This window comes from Pseudophryne corroboree, chromosome 7 (genome assembly GCF_028390025.1).
Source record: "Pseudophryne corroboree isolate aPseCor3 chromosome 7, aPseCor3.hap2, whole genome shotgun sequence".
In the NCBI taxonomy this organism is placed as follows: domain Eukaryota; kingdom Metazoa; phylum Chordata; class Amphibia; order Anura; family Myobatrachidae; genus Pseudophryne; species Pseudophryne corroboree.
Window position 1 is genome coordinate 247,587,275 of NC_086450.1, and position 20,036 is coordinate 247,607,310.

At 45.9% G+C, this 20,036-nt stretch overlaps 1 protein-coding gene across 5 annotated transcripts in view; it reads left to right on the forward strand.

The window, feature by feature from the left end:
- The window catches only part of KALRN (kalirin RhoGEF kinase), a 1,402,249-nt gene that overhangs the window by 519,583 nt on the left and 862,630 nt on the right, over positions 1-20,036 (forward strand). For all 5 annotated transcript variants that reach the window (XM_063934074.1, XM_063934073.1, XM_063934072.1 and 2 more), the window contains exon 6: positions 8,275-8,397. In XM_063934074.1, coding sequence (XP_063790144.1) covers positions 8,275-8,397 — 123 coding nt within the window. The remainder of the gene's footprint in view (positions 1-8,274; positions 8,398-20,036) is intronic.

Here is a 20,036-nt window from a genome sequence, read left to right on the forward strand (position 1 = left end):
TGTCGACAATGGTGTGTTTGTGTTCTCATTCCCGCTAGGTTTTGAACCTGTTTTGCGAATTTGTTCTCTTTGCATATCCCCCTCTTGTTGCCATAATTTTAAACAATCATTATCTCTAATCCTTTGTTTTCTGGATTTAAGAAGACATATTTTACTGCTTACATTCTGCAGTACCTCTTGTTCAAAGCTGCCCACCCTAGGGAATGGTTCCCTATCATTGTTAGTCATACATACCCACTCATTGCATAAAATTTCTGTGTGAGAACCATATTTTTCACACATGATAAACCTTGCTGAGCCTTTTGGCCACAATTCTGCCTGAACCCTGTCTAAACGTCTCTTACTTGAGCAACTGGCTCCCATATTTGTGGTTCTTTTCCAATAACTTTAAAAAAAATTCCCACAAACACCAAAATACTCAATATAAGTAGATGGTGGAAGTATACTCGAGCGCCTTCCACACGCTCTCGCCCACGCTGGCCAGTACAACGATACACTGTTGGTAGCGGATCGCAAGGTACCCAACTTAGGGCTCCTATCAGACCCTACACCGTAATTTCTTTCGGTGAAAGTTCTGTTTGGAATATTTTCCTGAGAGAGGCAGCGAAAAATTCCTTTTTCGGTTTCTTTCAACTGGAATTGTTTGTAGGGTGAAAAACAGAGAAATTAGATAACTATCTTTCACCCTTTCCAGTGAAGCCCACCAGGGAAATTTCCCGAAGTTATCAAAGAAAAACCCCTTTGTCTATACAATCACGTCTGCGTATGCTCTTCCACAGCGCATATGACACAATAATATCACGTTGCGCTGTGCAGAACAAACGGACATGTGATGCAATAGCACAGCCTATAGATACTAGTTATCTATATGCCCTACGATTGCTGTAGACCACCTAACCTAGATCACTTCAGACCACTAAGAGTTGTATGGGATACCACTCAGTCCACTAAGACCACCTAGTTAATAACGCAGGGTTGTGAACCCTACGCCACCGGGCCTCTACTAACCCAGTGTGTCCACCTAGACCACCAATCTTAGACCACCTAGACCACTTCAGTTCTTGGGTTCAGTATCCACTCACTCCTGCATTCGCTCACTCAAATACACTTTATTTTTCTGTACAGAAAATTTGGATTCATTCAAGTTGGCAGCTTTACCCCCAGAGGCAATTTTTAAAAAAAAATTATTTATACTAAATTTTGTTTTTATATTAAATTTCTTTAGAAACCGGGTAGTTTGGTACTATTGTAGCGTGACTACTGTCCCGCCTTTTAACTAAGCGAAACTATCGTGTGGTTTTATTATGCGCGCACAACCCTACGCAAGCTTGTGTAATTACGCAACCGTGCGTACCTTTATGCCACGTGTGCGGCCTTGTGCTACGTGCACGTTTTTGTACGCTGTCCTCACGTTCCGTACCACGTATACCAATGTGCGTACGCAATAAAACAGATCACACAACTTCTATGAATGTGAGCAATGCTAACTATATTCGCTCACTTAACACAACACAGTTTCTTTCTGTATAAACCTTTACAAATAGGCCAGACTGTTGATAAAGCTAAATATTTATCGTATATAATACCCTTTATGAGGTCTAAGAACACTGTACGCTATCTACGTATGAAGTACCGTAAGGGTACGCTAGTTGCGTAACAATCGATTTGCCGTGATCGAGACGCTCAAGCGTCACGTTCACTCACGGCCAAGAGATCACAGGCAGGCACGTTATTGGCTGTTAACTAAAGTAATGATTCGCTATAGCGTAGCGAACGCTCGGGACCACGAGGAGATCACCAGCGGAGCTGACGCTCACTATATTAAACCTTTGTATCTAAACCATAAACAGTGTATTGTGCAGTAAAACCTTAGTGTAATGTTAGAGAGTAAATGCAACACAGTATAACCTTATTACCTTAAAAGCTGTTTGAGCGTCACCGACGCTCTGAGAATACTTAATACTATAAGAAACACACAGATACCGTGCTCAGGGTCCAACGCCTAAAATATATATTATGAATGCTATACTTGCAAAAGAGTTAAACACAATACAAGTCATACACTACAATATAACATAGACTACCTAACCAGATAACTACACAGGAAATACAATACAATACAATTTAAGGGAAAATGAGTGAGAGAGAGAGAAGGAGAGAGAGAGAGAGAATTTGAGAGAGATTGGCCCACAATAACAAGAAGATCAATATAGTTGCGGAGAAACACTTACGCACAAGGGGAAACGATCGCATGCGCCTCGATATCCAGCTCCCGATTATCAGCAATGAGAACCGTTGAAGAGAGTGAACTGGATATGGTCGGCCTGCCTATTTATGCCCCACACACAATACAATTCAATGGTCCCTACAATCTCATTGTTCATTGGACACAGGAATTCGGCTTCGCATTATAACAAAAGGTCATAGGTTGATTCATACAGGTGGGCTGTGACTGCTTCCAACTGTTCAGGTGGGTGGGATACTGAGTTTTCCCGCCGCATGACTAAATAAGAACAAATAATAGTAAATGGACATAAACTTCTTATGTCCATAACTATTCGCACGAGCGATTTAATCTGCTCCAAACCAACACCGGAATATTGCTATTTAAATACTCTTCCGATGGGTACCAAACACCACTGTATGACCCCTGTTAGACCCTTCGTACAATACAAAGAGGGATCTCTCTGTTCAGGAACATGCTATGTTAACTAAACTTTCAGAATCTATCAAAGGGACCATGATCTACAAAATACATTATTACTGAAAATATGTAACGATTGAGTCGCACGCTACGATCACATAAACTCTACCGTAAATACGCATACCGTGCGCCTGCGGGTGCCCGCGACTGTGAGTATGCGCACACACGGGAGAGCGTACGCATGCGCAGCACGGACCTGTGTGAGGTGCAAATATGGTAGTGTGCATAGAGATATTTTTCTGACTTTGACAGTCCACCCTTTGGCAGTCAATAATAACTGCCACTTCCTGAAAACATTTCAAAAAGAGAAAAATATATGTTAGGGGTTAATACATTTACATGGTTGGGTAAGGGAGGAGAGGAGATGGTAGGAAAAGGGTATGACCTAGTGAGATAGCAGAAGCATGTGTGTATGAATCCGTGCTTGGGGGTCATGTATCATCGTGCCGTACGTGTTTTAAATCAAGCTTCGAGGTACTGCGAAGTATACATGTGAATTCCTTCTTATCCCGTGGTACGGGTCTGTGGATGGGCTGTCAAACTTTACCGAGCTCTTTTCGGCTTTGGTTGTAACAAAATGGGGGAGCACATTTTAGTTGATGATACATGAATGGGGGAGATATGTGATTGCTGATATCTGTGCCTGTATTCCCTATCGACTATGTGTGTCATTACCTGAGGGTTGTAGAAATGAAGAAAAGACATAATTACGGTAAATGCGGTGGTATTCTATGTCAGGTAAATGTACAGTCGTCGATTGAGGTCTTGTTTGGTGTCTGTTGAATGCAGTCTTCTTTGTGCTTTTGCCCATAAGGTGCGAGCAAAAGCTGTCAATGTCCATAGATTTACAAAAGTGTTGGGCTAGCGTAATTTTAAAATTTCTAGGGAAACTGGGGATCCATGGCATAGTTCATCAAAAATCTGTGTATCAGGTTGTCAAACTTCTTCTTTAATCCCTCTGTTGTCTGTATATCGGCTCATCAAATTCCTCGTCCAAGTGGGTCTTGTTACCTTGGAGAAAACGAAAAAAACAGGTGAAAGAAACGGACCGTAGAAATCGCATTTTCATCACATCATTGTTTCTACATTTGGGTCATAAATCAAGTCCAGGTTAATTACAGTTTCCTCACTCCTTAAACTCATTACCCTTGTACGGTGTTTGCACTTCATTAAAGCCTGACCGCATTTAAATATCAATCCAATCGATATGACAACACCTAAGATACATAGGAGAAACTTCCCAACATCCATTATGACTCCTTGAGCCCAGTCTCCTAAACCAGAAAACCAATTTCGCGGGTTCAACCATGACACCCAACCAGTCAGCTCATTACCTACAGCAGCAAGAGTGAGATTGTGTCTCCTGCGAAATTCCCACTTCAATTGGAGAATATCGTCCATCTTCTGGTCTATGACCTCGACCGGGTCCTCGGTGCTATTCGTAATATATGTGCAACATTTCACGCCGTATTGTGTTGCCAGTGTGACACAATATCCGCCTGTCACTGCTGTGAGGTAATTGAGAACCATTCTATGCTGTACCAGTTCTGTTTTGTAAGCCTGAAGTTCTCTTCCAGTATACCTAAACGTGTCATCATACATTTCAGTGATATTGTCTAACAAATTTGCGAGCGCCGATATGTATTTATAATTCAGCACTCCTCTAGCGGTGCGGGTGAAATCTAACGCGATTAAGAATTGAATCCCGGTGGATTCACTTATCAGATCAGAGGCCGGATGCTCTGTCTTCTCTATCAGGTGCCTTTTAACAACGTGCTCGTAATGGGTGTGAGTATAAGGAGCTTGGGCACCACGGTGTATGTCTTTCATTTTGTCATGTGATACAGTCATTACTTCAGGCAGTACTTTTCCAATATAACACAATCCTTCAGAGTTTGGGGCAAGCCACTTGTACGCCTTTCTCCCGCATATGAAATATGCATCATCGGGGAGAACATATGGGACGGAGTAGGACATAACCATATTACACACCTTCCATGTGAAATCTCCTAACCCTAATTCTTCCATCTGCTTAGTACACGTATCAGGTTGTACGATATGTGCACAGTATCCTGGTGATACCTCTCCAACTTTAGTAATCCTATTTCCTAAGGTATACCTATACCGGAAAGATTTTCCTCTACTGGCTATGTGGCGTACAAGCTCTGTATCTGTAGGCATTCTATCTGCTCTATGCGAAAAGGTCATGGTGTGGTTACTCCATGACACTTCCCAATTTCCCGGTTTTCGGGGATTGGAGATGTTGAAACATAATAGGGACCTATCCACATGGTATTGGTGGAGCTTCAAACTAGGAGGGCTGGAGATATTAAACCTCCGGTCCACCGGTCTCCCACCATTTAACTCAAGTACCTCCTCTATCGTTAAAGGAAATGGTACTAGCCCTGATTTGCTATGACCCTGAGGTACTTGAGAGCATACCCAACAATCTGTTTTGTTTAACACATTACCCACTAAGGAGTGATAGTCACTCAATGGATGCCGGTCCATATGGATATTAAAACTGGATTGGCATTTCTTAATGCACCCATCCTCAATGACATTGTTACAGAGCCTACAGATACAGTTTTCTTCAGCTAACAATCCTTCACAATTCCTTCTATGGTCAATGCTATCGGATCGTTTTCTGATACTCGCCTTTACTTGTTGGTTAAGTTGTTCTTGGAAAACTACGCCTCCATCTCTATCATCAGAACCCATTCCAGAACCTCTCTCGACCTCCATGGTACTCTCTCCGGAACAGACTGCTCTGGTCAACATCATGGTCAACAGGAAAATCCGGATCACAGTCTTTTGGGGCAAGTCCATCTTATAGGAGGAGACGAAGAAAAATGAGAGGGGGAAAAAAATAATTATCCTCAGGGACATGCGATCTTTCTCAAACCAACACCGGAATGTTACCCTTAAAATACCCTTCAGCTGGATACCAAACACCACCATATAACCTTGTTCTGTCCCCTCCTATTCTGTAAAGGTGAATCCCTTTGTTCTGAAACCATTTAAACTGTTGTTACTTGCTGCTGTGGTGCAGGGAGGCTATGTGTACATTGTGCACTATTTTGATTAAAATATGTAATGTGTTTTGATAGCCTTCCGTGCGTTCACAAACTTTACCGTAAATACTCATACCACGCGCTAATACGCGGGACCGACCATACGCATGTTGCGGATATGCGCAATCACGACAGAACAAGTGCACGCAGGGAGGCCATCTGTGTGTATTTTGTACGTGATGTGTGTACTGCAATATTTTTCGACTTTGACATCATCTGGGGAAAAGGGTGACAGTGGTAGGGCGGAAAGGTATCTCGGGGGACAGGAGAAGACGTATTGTTTCTGCCATCTACTAGTATGTTGCCACCTAAGATGAAGTTCTTACCTCATGGGGGAAAGACCCATCTCCTATATAATAGCCCAGATCTGTCTCTCTGTGACTGTGTGGATAACGCTGGGCGTGGCTAGGAGCTCTCATTGGGCTAGCGCCTAGCGCTAACCCAATCACACTCAGCCCACAGCTGATTGGCTGAGAAACGCCCTCCCACACAGGTTACATCCAATGGGAGGCTCTGCCCTTAGTCTGCTGTGTGCTCCCTGGACTTCACTGGGCTGCAGAGGTACTCGCCGTCGGGGGAATTCTGCGGTGCCTGTACAGCAGGAGAATATTATCTTCCACTGTAATGCATATGATATACATTGGGGTGGTCTTCAGTATGCCGACTGACGGGATCCCGGCGCACAGTATACTGGCGCCGGGATCCCGATAGCCGGCATACCGACACTTATTCTCCCTCGTGGGGGTCCACGACCCCCCTGGAGGGAGAATAAAATAGCATGGTGCGCCACCGTGCCCGTAGCGTGGCGAGCGCAGCGAGCCCGCAAGGGGCTCATTTGCGCTCGCCACACTGTCGGTCGCCGGGAGCCTGACCGCAGGCATACCATAGTGAACCCATACATTGCACACTGTCTCCGTGTGCAGTAACTTGTATATGTGGTGCAGTACATGTAATTGTTGTGAACCATGAGTGTCAGTGCAGATGTTTAATGATAGCCAGCGGCACATGCTATCCCACTGTATAACACACAGGAGCCTGGTATAGGTATCTCATCGGTAGTCAGCAGGTGTAAGGTGCTCCATTGTATGCGTCCCACCGCCAGCGTGTCACGTTTACCCGGCGGCCGTGAGGGCTGGCTGATGCTGCGTCTCCTGGGCTCTCCCCTTTCCTCTCCTCTTTCCTCTCCTCTCCGTATTAGCAGTTGCTGTAACAGCAGCCGGCCAGGGTTCACAGTTGTTATACATTGCCCGTAACACAGCCACAGGCCGGCGGCTGCTGTTACAGCAACCGCTAATACGGAGAGGAAAGAGGAGGGGAGAGGCCAGCAGACGCTCCATCAGTACTCACGCCCGCAGAGTATTACTCATCTGTACTGACATTCATGGTTCACAACAATTACATGTACTGCACCACATATAAAAGTTACTACACACTGAGACAGTGTGCTATGTATATCATTTGCATTATACTGGAAGATTAGTGTGTTGCAGAGTACAATACTAAGGGTATCAAAGCATAACCCCCACCCACAGCACCTCCTGCCCCCATCCAAGGGCCACCCACAACCACCCCACCCGCAGCATCTACAGACCCCATCCACGGCACCCCGCAACCTCCCCTACCCCACCCGCAGTACCTCTGAAACCCCTCTCCCCAAATACATCCCATCCTGGCCCCCGGCCCTCCCCAAACGCGCGCACCCCCCCCCTCTCACGGACAGCACCTCCAGACCCCCTCCTTCAGCCCTGGCCTCCCGCACCCGCCCCTTCCCTACAGCAGCATTTACATGCCCCCTCCCCCATCTGCGCCCCACCCACAGCACCTCTGGGCCCCCTCCTCCATCCGCACCCCTTGTGCACCCGCCCCTCCCCCATCCGCACACCCTCTGCAACCGCCCCTCCACCACCCCTGGAGGCTCAGGACTACTTGCGGCACCGCCACACCCTCCCCTCCCTCACCCGCGGCACTCCCGCAACCGCCTCTCCCCCACCCCCTGATCCCATCCATGTCTTCTCCGCACCCACCACTTCCCCAACCACGGCAACTACTATGTGATCCATCAGGCCCTGCGTGCGCTGTTCACGCCGTCGCAAGGGGCTACGGCCCCTTAACCATTGCACGCCCTTTGCCCGTACAATACTTAACCACTCACAAAATTATGATTGGAAGTAATACTCCATATAATACAAATATTGCACGCCCCAAGGACGTGCAAGGGTTAAACGGACGTAGCCCCTTGAGGCGGTGTGAAGAGCGCCCGTAGGGCGCGATGAATCACCTAGTCTTTTATATTTGTTGAAGCGTTTAATACAAATGTAATGTAACTCATAGCAATAAATTAGATGATCACAGCATTTTTGTTAACTGTTGATTTAAAACATGAAAGGAACACAGAATTGTGACTATGAATTATAGCATTGATTGGCTAATTATACAGCTTTATTATATATAGTTTCCGTATTTCAGCACTCCCTATTATTGTTTCTCCCATTGCAGATGTTTGACTGGATCACGCACAACAAGGAGGTTTTCCTGCAGGGTCACACAGAGATTGGAATGAGTTACCAGCATGCCCTGGACCTGCAAACTCAACATAACCACTTTGCTATGAACTCAATGGTGAGTGGGAGATTATTGATAATTTACAGTAACTTGTTTGTATTTTCCTTCCACATACAGATTAGTTAATTTCTTGACATTATGGTGGAGTAAACGCGGTAGATGCAGAGTTGAACACAAGTAACTGCTACTGCATTGTGTGCATGCAAATAAATGTGCGTATTCATTGTCCGTATGATTGGTTTAATAGCGTCTTCTTTGTTAGTGCACATTTGCACCAGCCTATACCTGGTGCAAAAGAGACATTTAAAAACAGGGGAAATTATGCATTCTACAACACTGTATAGTCTGCAATTCTGTTGACATGTTCCCTCTAAACTTAGAATTTGTGCAAACACCTTGCTACCACCCAGTTACACAAGGAGATGCATACCTCCCAACATTTGTGTACTTGTAAGCTGGGGTTCTGGTATGAATGGTCTACGATGTTAAGGTCAATAGTCTTTAGGTTGACCACTATTGGTCGACACATGAAATGGTTGACACAGGACTGGTCAACACATAAAAGGTCGACATGGATTTTTTTAACTGTTTTTGGTGTCATTTTTTTCCGTAACATGACCAGGAAACCCAATTAGTATACCGTGTCCCCATGGCTCACTTCGTTACTATTCCCAATCAGAGTCCACGTGGATGGTAAAGTATGAAAAAGTTAAAAAAAAAAAATCTATTTTTTTTTTAAATAAAAAGCCATGTCGACCTTTTCATGTGTCGACCTGTACCGTGTCGACCATTTTCATGTGTTGACCATTTGTCCATGTCGACCATGTCAGTGTCGACCAATAGTGGTCAACCTGCCAAATGCATACCATAAGCGGGACCTGCCAAAAAATGGGTCAGTTCCTCACGAGAATGGGGCGGGGCCTCGCCACACGACCCACGTTTTTGTCATTTTTGGGGCGCCCAGCACTCTGTGAGCATCTGGGAAGCCCCCTACTCACCTCATGCCCTGTTTAGACTTCTATTCAGTGATCACCGGCTGCTTTGCTAAGCAGAGCAGCAGTGATCACTGGCTCTCCTAACCTCACTCCCCGTGCCCGCAGGACACTGCAACCCGCGGGTGGGACACTGTCCAAATAGCTTGACTGTCCCACTGGAATTGGGACAGTTAGGAGGTATGGAGATGCGATTGAATTGTGTATAGATCTTCATCACCTGTGATTCTGTACACTCAGCTTTGGAGCATGTGCTGTGCGAATACAAAGAACCAGCTTGCATTCAGTTCTTCATCATTCCCAATATCTTCAATATCTTGTGTGTGTTCTTTCCAGCAGTTGCTCCTGTTACCTCTGTAAACGTTGATTTACATACAGGACTAAAAGCAACACTTTAAAAAGACATTCAATACACTTTAAATGGAGCTGCTGCGGCCGTTGTAATCAATCCTTATCCTACGTACTTTTTACACCATTAGCGTTCAAAGCCCGGTACCGTGTACGTAGTTTGCGTACTAACGCTGCGCTGGCCGTACAAAGTACATGCAGTGCGTACACACCCAGAGACACGCCGTGAGCACTTAACAGCTACACGTGGGACTGAAATACACTTATAACCTTAGCATGGAAAGGAGACACGACACCAGATTGTATTTAAAATGCCGGGTTCCGACACCAACATATAATTACTGAAAGGGGGTTACAATAAACAATACAATGCAATAGTAAAATGACTGCAGTCAATGGTACATACGTTTTAGTTTTGCCTGCGCTTCCCAGTCTGGTCCCCAGTAATCAAGGTAGATGACCTTCAGAGTCTGTGATTGTGACCTGGCCTGCAGCTGGCTTTTTATACAGTGGATCAAAACATAATACAATAGACACTGTGTGCTCTTCTTCCATTGGTTCGGGGGTGGGACATATCCTGTGCACCGGGGATCATTGGTCAGCTCAAGAGGTGGGCGATGGCTAAGACTTGAGATGTGATTTCTGTTGTTTGCATCTGAGTTCCCGCCCCATGACCAGTTAAACCCATCACATTAATCATACATAAATCTGGTATTATTAATAACTTAATGTTTGAATATATGATAATATTCTTATACCCACCAGATTAATGTTTACGTGACTCTGAACAATATGATCCCACACATGATATGATTATCTATTTCCATCCTCAAGATATCCATACACACACACTCCTGCTATTACAATTTGTTGGGAATCATGTATATATAAAACATAAAAAAATCATACAAATTCAGCACTCACCTAATATTAACACTTCAAACTGTAATTCATCTGAATTCAGGGAATGTTAGTTCCAAAATATTGCAATAGTTTGTTATATACACATACACATACACACACACTCCTGCTACTACAATTTGTTAGGAATCATATATATATATATATATACACACACATATCTCCAAGAGTTTAGACTATGAATGTTATTACCTCAGATTTCTAAATGTCTGGTTTGTAATTTTGTTAGCTATTGCTAATTGAGTTTCTCTTCAGTCAACCTAGGTTCCTGGATATTGTCTTTCTTGTTTGTCCTGTCTTCAGATAAGACAATGACAATCCAGTATTTATTGTCTTCGACAGATACTGGACAACTCTAGAACAATAGGGGTAAACAAAGGTATTTGCCTTCATAGGATTTCAAAGCATTGTGTAAATAAGGCCATCTGGTACATTGTATTTAGAGTTTCTGGGAGGATAATTTATGTGAGAACCATCTTCATGCTATTAGAAAGGTGAGCAGACAGTGGGTGATTTATGCAATATATGGATTAGATATATGATATGTCTTTGTGGCTTTTCCATGCGAGTACAAATTCTACCGTAATTACTCATACCACGCGCTAATACACACGACTGCGTAAGCGATCATACGCAATTTGCGAGTATGTGCACGCACGGCTGAATAAATACGTGCACGGAGGCCATCTATGTGGTGTTTGTACGTGATGTGTGTACTGTAATATTTTCCGACTTCGACACCTCTCACACTCCAAAAACATACTGGTAGGTTAATTGGTTGCCCACAGCACCAATAGCTTTGAAGACGCATTTATCAAATACATTCTATAAAATAATAGGTAAATGCTGATTTATTGTTATGCGCAGCTACTCCATTAGTCCACTTCTCCACTCTTTTCACCACTTGATCCATCAACCTCTTAAAACTATAAGCTCCAATGGGGCAGAGAGCAGTGGTGGAAGTTCTGGAGGCAATGGAGTCATTCGACGCCGGGCTCCAGCTCTGAAGGGGGCACCTGGCCTGGCCATCTCCATTGCCTCTTGTTATCTCTGAGTCCAGCCATTTGTAATGCACTAACCACATGCCGTCTAGAGCAGCGATGCAGTGCAGCAGCGTCACTAGAATCTCATTGGGGGCCGTGGTTTACCGGCAGTGTCAAGCAATGTGCCCACCACCTGACAGCCATGCAGCCCGTCTTCCAGCAGCTCTCTCCTTCCCCACCGCAGTGGCTCATGCTGGGCAGGAAATACTCTGCTACTCCGCACTCTATGCCTGCTGTCTGGAGTTTGTTGGATGGCTGTTTTCAGAAGATGCCTCTTGAATTCATACCTGCTATAGGTGAGGAGCAACAGCGGAGGCTGCAGTGTTTTGTGTGTATTCCAGGTAAGTGTGGGAAAAGATCCCCGCACATACACAGCATGGCACTGCAGCACTTTGAAAGATGACAAATTTTTATTCCAACTTCAGCGTTTTGGGACACACTGTCAGGAAGACATATACACACACTTACCTTAATACCCATCACCAATATGACATACACCATACAGCTCCGGAGACCGGGACCACGTAACCGAGGAGGTGAGCTGCGCATCCTGATGACATCATCTGCCCAGCTCCCAATGGTACCCTGGAAACCCTTAGATGCTCCCCCTGCTCCAGCTGTAGTGAAACAGAAGGGAAATTGATAATGGACATGGATAATGTGTACATAATAAATAAGCAAATGGCGTCATCAGGACGCGCCACTCACCTCCTCGGTCTCGTGCTCCCGATCTCCAGAGCTGTATGGTGTACGTCCTATTGGTGATTGGTATTTTGGTAAGTGTGTGTGCACTTTTTCTGTATATGTCTTCCTGGCGACGGGTCGGGGTGTCCTGAAATGTTGGAAGTTGGAATAAAAATTTGTCGTCTTTCCAGGTGCAGCAGTGGCGTGCTGTGTATGTGAGGGGATCTTTTCTCACACTCACCTGGACTTTATGTGATTTGTGCAAAGGCACGCACCCATCACTCAGCTGGGAGCGCTGGACCTACTGTTTGTAGGGCTGTGTGTGTGTGCATGTATGTATATGGGGCTGTATGTGTGCTTGTGCACGTATGGATCTGTGCATGTGCGCGTATGGCGCTGTGTGTGTGCATGTATGGGACTGTGTGTGCATATGTGGCTGTGTGGAGTGGCGGAAACAATGGAATCTGTTGCCAGTTGTGAAAGGGGTAACCTGACTTTCTCCATTTGTGAGCTACCTTCAGTCTCTGTGCGCAAACCATTATATGTATGAACAGCGCTGCAGTAGAAGTGCAATTTACGCCCCTGGCAGGGACTATAATTAAAAAGGTGTATTCTTTGTACAGCACTGCGTAAATAGTGGCACTGTATAAATAACTTATAATACTAATCTACATTATATAGGGAAGAACGAATCGGACAGGATTGTGGAGGATTTCCTTGTATGTTCCCTGGAGGTTTTTGATTAACTGTTTCCTGCATTTACTGTCTGTGGCGACTTTCAGCTTTGTTTCTGGAGTCTGTATTGCTGAGTACCCCACTTTTTACATCTCCTGTTGCTCCTGTGTCATAATATATCTCCTCTAGTCCTATGTGAAGGTCACACCAGGGTTACAGGCAACCAGGTAATTGCATACATTTGACTTGCTGTATTCAGTAGAAATATGACATCATCTAAATCTCTGCCACTGAAAGGATGGAACCTCTTCCTGGACCTCACATTACTACCACACAGCTTATGGTAGTTACCCGAAAACGTAACTGTGACTTTCAATGGTTAATTTCTCTTGCGTCCTAGAGGATGCTGGGGTCCACATTAGTACAATGGGGTATAGACGGGTCCACCAGGTGCCATTGGCATTTTAAGAGTTTGAGAATGTGGCCTCAGATAGACATGATGGCGTCACGCCTCAACAAGAAACTACCGAAGTATTGCGCCAGGTCAAGGGACCCTCAGGCAGTGGCGGTGGACGCCCTGGTGACACCATGGGTGTTTCAGTCGGTCTATGTGTTCCCTCCTCTTCCGCTCATCTCAAAGATGTTGAGAATCATAAGACGAAAAGGAGTACAGACAATTCTCATTGTTCCAGATTGGCCGCGAAGGGCCTGGTATCCGGATCTGCAGGAGATGCTCACAGAAGATCCGTGGCCTCTTCCTCTCAGAGAGGACCTTTTACAACAGGGGCACTGTCTGTTCCAAGACTTACCGCGGCTGCGTTTGACGGCATGGCGGTTGAACGCAGGATCCTAGCGGAAAAGGGCATTCCGGATGAGGTCATTCCTACTCTGATAAAGGCTAAGAAAGACGTGACAACGAAACATTATCACCGTATATGGCGTAAGTATGTATCGTGGTGTGAGTCCAGGAATGCTCACGGGAGTGAATTTGGGCCTAAAATTAGGTTCCATTAAGGTTCAGATTTCGGCCCTATCCATTTTCTTTCAGAAGGAATTGGCTTTTCTCCCAGTAGTCCAGACTTTTGTAAAGGGAGTGCTGCATATCCAGCCTCCTTTTGTGCCCCCAAGTGGCACCCTGGGACCTTAACGCGGTGTTACGGTTCCTTAAGTCTCACTGGTTTGAACCACTTAAAACGGTGGAATTAAAATATCTCACTTGGAAAGTGGTCATGTTGTTAGCCTTGGCATCGGCTAGGCGAGTGTCGGAGTTGACGACTTTATCTCACAAAAGCCCCTATCTGATTTTCCATGTGGATAGAGCAGAGTTGCGGACTCGTCCTTAATTTTTGCCCAAGGTGGTTTCTTCTTTTAATATGAACCAACCTATTGTGGTACCTGTGGCTACACAGGACTTGGAGGATTCCGAGTCCCTTGATGTGGTCAGGGCATTGAAAATTTATGTGGCCAGAACGGCCCGGGTTAGGAAAACAGAGGCACTGTTCGTCCTGTATGCAGCCGACAAGGTTGGCGCCCCTGCTTAGAAGCAGACTATTGCTCGCTGGATCTGTAACACGATTCAGCAGACGCATTCTATGGCTGGATTGCCGTTACCAAATTCTGTAAAGGCTCATTCCACTAGGAAGGTGGGCTCTTCTTGGGCGGCTGCCCGAGGTGTCTCGGCTTTACAGCTGTACCGAGCTGCTACTTGGTCGGGTTCAAACACCGTTGCGAAGTTTTACAAGTTTGATACCCTGGCTGATGAGGACCTCATGTTTGCTCAATCGGTGCTGCAGAGTCATCCGCACTCTCCCGCCCATTTTGGAGGTTTGGTATAATCCCCATGGTCCTTACGGAGTCCCCAGCATCCTCTAGGACGTAAGAGAAAATAAGATTTTAAACCTACCGGTAAATCTTTTTCTCCTAGTCCGTAGAGGAGGCTGGGCGCCCGTCCCAGTGCGGACTACATCTGCAAGACTTGTATATAGTTTTTGCTTACTTAAAGGTTATGTTACAGTTTTGATCAGTCTCGGGCTGATGCTGTTTTGTTTCATGCTGTTAACTGGTTCGTATATTCCATGTTATACGGTGTGGATGTGTGGGCTGGTATGAATCTTGCCCTTAGATTAACAAAAATCCTTTCCTCGTACTGTCCGTCTCCTCTGGACACAGTTTCTCTAACTGAGGTCTGGAGGAGGAGCATAGGGGGAGGAGCCAGTGCACACCGATATCTAAAGTTCTTTTTAGTGCCCATGTCTCCTGCGGAGCCCGTTTATTCCCCATGGTCTTTATGGAGTCCCCAGCATCCTCTACGGACTAGGAGAAAAAGATTTACCGGTAGGTTTAAAATCTTATTTTCTCTTACGTCCTAGAGGATGCTGGGGTCCACATTAGTACCATGGGGTATAGACGGGTCCACCAGGTGCCATTGGCATTTTAAGAGTTTGAGAGGGTGGGCTGGCTCCTCCCTCTATGCCCCTCCTACCAGACTCAGTTTAGAAAATGTGCCCTGAGGAGCCGGTCACAGCTAGGGGAGCTCTCAAGAGCTTTTCTAGGAAAGTTTATTTTTAGAGTGTATTATTTTACAGGGAGGCTGCTGGCAACAGCCTCCCTGCAGTGAGGGACTAAGGTGGGGAGCAGTGTCCGCCCTGCGGGGTCTGAGCTACTGTCTCCGCTGACTGGACATTGAGCTCCAGAGGGGTCGGATCGTTCCCCGCCACAGGGGACCGCTCGCCCCAGCAGCATGCCGCCAACCCCTTACAGAGCTGAAGATGTGGTGAGTGAGACACTGACCCCCCAAGCAAGCGGGGGGCCGGTGTGAAGATGGCGGCAGCGGGGAGGGAGCGCATTATTAACTGCGCTCCTGTGAAGGCGCAGCGGCACATGGTGCGGCGCTGTGAGGGGCGCCCTGGGCCAGCGCTTACCCCGGCTATACTCGTCCAGAAGCCTGTCTGGGTCCACTGATCTCATCCAGCACATTTTCCTCAGGCCAGTATAATCTATGAAGAGGAGGATGACAGCACCATTAAGGGGGTGGAGCTTCTCCTCAGAGCGGACCCAGCAGCGTTCCAGCGCCATTTTCCTGCCTGCACAGCGCTGAGAGGAAGAACAGGTCCCTCCACAGCAACTCCAGCTATCTGTACACGGTACCAGGGGGTTGTAGAAGGGAGTGGAGGCTATAATAACACTGTGTGTCCTATTAAGGTGCACAGACAGCACTGACAAGGGGTCTCCCTTTATTAAAAGCGCTGTGTGTGGGTTGGCTCCAATCTCTGTGTTTCTCTTGCCGTTCTTTGGGGGGGAACTCTGTCTGCCCTCACCTGTGTGTGTGTGTGTGGAGTGTTTGGGGGTCTCCTTTAGCTATGTCGAGGGACACCGTGTCATATGCTGCAGAGGATTTATCCTCCCAGGATGATCCCATTCCATATAATCAGGATAGCACAAGTTTAGCACAGATACCAGCAAGGGAACCAGAGTGGTTTTCCTCTAGCAAATCTTGGATTTCTCCGATTTCTGACAGGGTTGCAAGTAATGAATCTGCAACCCAGGTGTTACAGAGCTCTATGGCACCGGAACCGGAAGTGACGTAATTAGAGGTCCCTTGCATTTACTATAAATATGCACCATTTGGAATGTATAACCAGCCTTGATAAAGAGAGTTATCTCGAAACGCGTTGGCTGGAAAGAGGATTCTTGTCACTCGGATTACTATCTGCACGACTGGGGAAAGGTACGACCGTCTAGATTCATTTTTTAAGTCCTATTGGTACCAGGCCTGGTGGATCTGTTTATTGATGGTCCTACAAGTTCCCCTGTCTGGCAGGTCTCCTTCCTTGTGGTCAACATTCCCTCCGTGTGTAAACCCTTTTGTTTTTATCCAATAAATCCCTTTTTTACATACATGGGTCCTTATTAAGAACACGCCTTGGATAAAGATACCTTGATGTGCAGACGAAATACGCATCTTTCAGTAAGTACCGGTACGCAGCTCAGCATACAAAGATACCATGATGTGTTTATGTCACTATTCTTTATTGTAAGTTAGGTACGCCACCTATTTGCATTGTAACACTGTAGGGGTGCAAGGTGCCTTTTCCTGGGGAATATGGCAGCACGCAGCAGCTGAGGAACAACACAAGTCCAGTTTCTGGTACAACTGACCCCGGCCAGTTTTATTGAAACAGAAAATAAAACAAACCCCAAAATAAAAATACCTTGCCTGTCCGGCACTAACTAAACATAAGATGTTCCTAACTGTCACTAAACAAAACACAGAGTTCTTCAGTACATACTGTATAGCTTACTTGCATCAGAAAGCGTGTCTCTCACACACAGATCCTGCAGCCTTCCCAGGCAGTCTGCCCATACTAATCAGGTTAGAAGCACTATATCACTCTTACACAGCTGAAACCCTGATTAGCCCTCTGTGAGGCCAAAGACCCGAACTGGGCCCAATGTCTAGAACTCGCCTTATCTCTCTCTCAGAGCCTTTACCCAGCTTTTACAGCAAACTGAAAAGGTTCAGACAAAACAAAAAGCATTTTTCCTAGAAGTTAACATTTTCTAAAACATGTAAGACAAGAACCTGGGACAAATATACCTGCCCTCAAACACTATCCCAGTGTTCTTGTCACAGCATGTAAAAGAAACCTTTATATGCTGTATACCTCGCTCACTTTGTGTAAGTGAGGTACGATCATTTTACCTGAAAACCTCACATATTTGTCATCACAAAATGCATATATATTTTTTTAATTTTTTTTTGAGGATCTCCAACTCAAAATTTTTTTTTACTTGTGTTTTCTATACCTCTACGTCGTATGCCCTCACGGTTCCTGGAGGAAAGATATCTTCCCCTAAAGGTCCAGGAACTTACTGAGAAATCATTCAGATAAGTATTCATTTTGCTTATTTAAAACCATAATCTCCCAGCTGAACCATCAGCTTCACTCCCCTACCTCCCTTCCAGCGCCAACTCCCGACACTCACACATCTCTTTTTTTAGCTCTATCTTTTTGGATTATTTTTGGGATTAATCCAGTGGTGTAAGGGAGAGGCAGCAGGTCATTTCACTTATCAGGAGTGCCTCTATCTCTCTGCCAAATTTTTGTTTCCAAGAGCTCTATGGCAGTATGGCCGGTTTCTGGTACCTCAGGACGCCCCGCTGTATACCCCCACAAACTTTTCGCTTGTGCAGGTCACACAAGACAACACGAATACTGATTCTGACACAGACGGTGATGGGGATGTATTGCGGGGGTCCGCATCTCTTGCAAAGGAGGTGCAATTGTTGATAGAGGTTATCAAGGATGTGTTGAATGTTAATGATACCACACCTGAGCAGGTTGAGGAGGCTTTTTTCACTGAAAATAAAAAAGCCTCGCTAACCTTCCCTGCATCAAAGGAAATTAATGCTATATTTGAAAAAGCATGGGTAAACCCTGAGATAAAATTCCAGGTCTCTAAAAGGGTCCAGGTGGCGTTTCCTTTCCCTGAGGAGGATAGGAAAAGATGGGAAAACCCTCCGATTGTTGACGCATCTGTGTCCAGACTCTCAAAGAAGGTGGTTTTTCCTGTTCCAGGATCTACCGCCTTAAAGGAGCCGGCTAATCGAAAAATTGATAACACACTTAAATCAATGTACACTTCTTCGGGTGTTATATTACGTCCCACTATTGCTACCGCATGGATTGCAAAGGCAATAGTAAAGTGGTCGGCTAGCTTACTTGAGGATCTGGATACGATAGATAGGGATGATGTTGCATTAGATTTACGCAATATACATGATTCAGCAGGTTTTATGGTAGAAACCATGAAAGACCTGGGTTCCTTGGCTGCGGGAGTATCGTCCATGTCTGTTTCAGCTCATCGGGGACTTTGGCTTTGCCAGTGGTCGGCCGACGTGGAATCCAGGAAAAGTGTGGAGGCCCTACCCTATACAGGTCAGGCTCTCTTTGGGGAAGCTCTAGATGCGTGGATATCCACGGCTACAGCGGGTAAGTCTCTGTTTCTTCCCTCAGCTGCACCTGCTCAGAAGAAATCCTTCTCTTCATCTGCAACGCAGTCCTTTCGGCCTAGCAGGCCTAGAAAGGCCAGAGCGTCCAATACCTTCTTTAGGGGAGGTCGAGTTAAATCCAAGAAACCTGCAGTTGCAGATTCCCAGGAGCAAAAGCCTGCTTCAGGTACGCCAAAGTCCTCGGTAGACCGCGCGGCCTGGACATGGGGCCAGTGGGAGCCAGACTCAGACATTTCAGTCACGTCTGGGTATCGTCCGGCCTGGATCCCTGGGTGATAGAAATTGTATCCCAGGGATACAGGCTGGAATTTCAAAATCTCCCTCCTCACCCTTTTTTCAGATCAGGCTTGCCAGCTCTGCTGGCAGACAGGACTGTCCTGCAAGAAGCAGTACAGTAGTTGGAGGAGGCACAGGTCATTGTGCCAGTACCATCTCACATGCAGAACAAAGGTTACTATTCGAACCTTTTCGTGGTACCGAAACCGGATGGTTCGGTCAGGCCCATTCTGAACCTAACATCATTGAACCCCTTTCTAAAGGCGTTCAAGTTCAAGGTGGAGTCTCTCAGGGCGGTGATATCAGATCTGGAAGAGGGAGAATTCCTGATATCACTGAATATCAAAGATGCATACCTCCACATTTCGATATGGCTGCCGCATCAAGCTTATCTCCGTTTCGCACTGCTGGACTGTCATTTCTAGTTCCAGGCCCTGCCATTCGACCTCTCCACAGCACCAAGGGTGTTTACCGAGGTGATGGCAGAGATGATGATTCTCCTCCGCAAGCAAGGGGCAAACATCATTCCATATCTGGACGATCTGCTGATAATAGCATCTACCAAGGAGAAGCTGCTGCAATCCATTGTTCTCACAACATGCCTCCTCAGGAGTCATGGTTGGATTCTGAACCTTCCAAAGTCACATTTGGATCCAACCCAGAGGTTGCCCTTTCTGGGAATGATCCTAGATACGGAAGTGCAAAAGGTGTTTCTTCCACGGGAAAAGGCGTTAATGATACAAG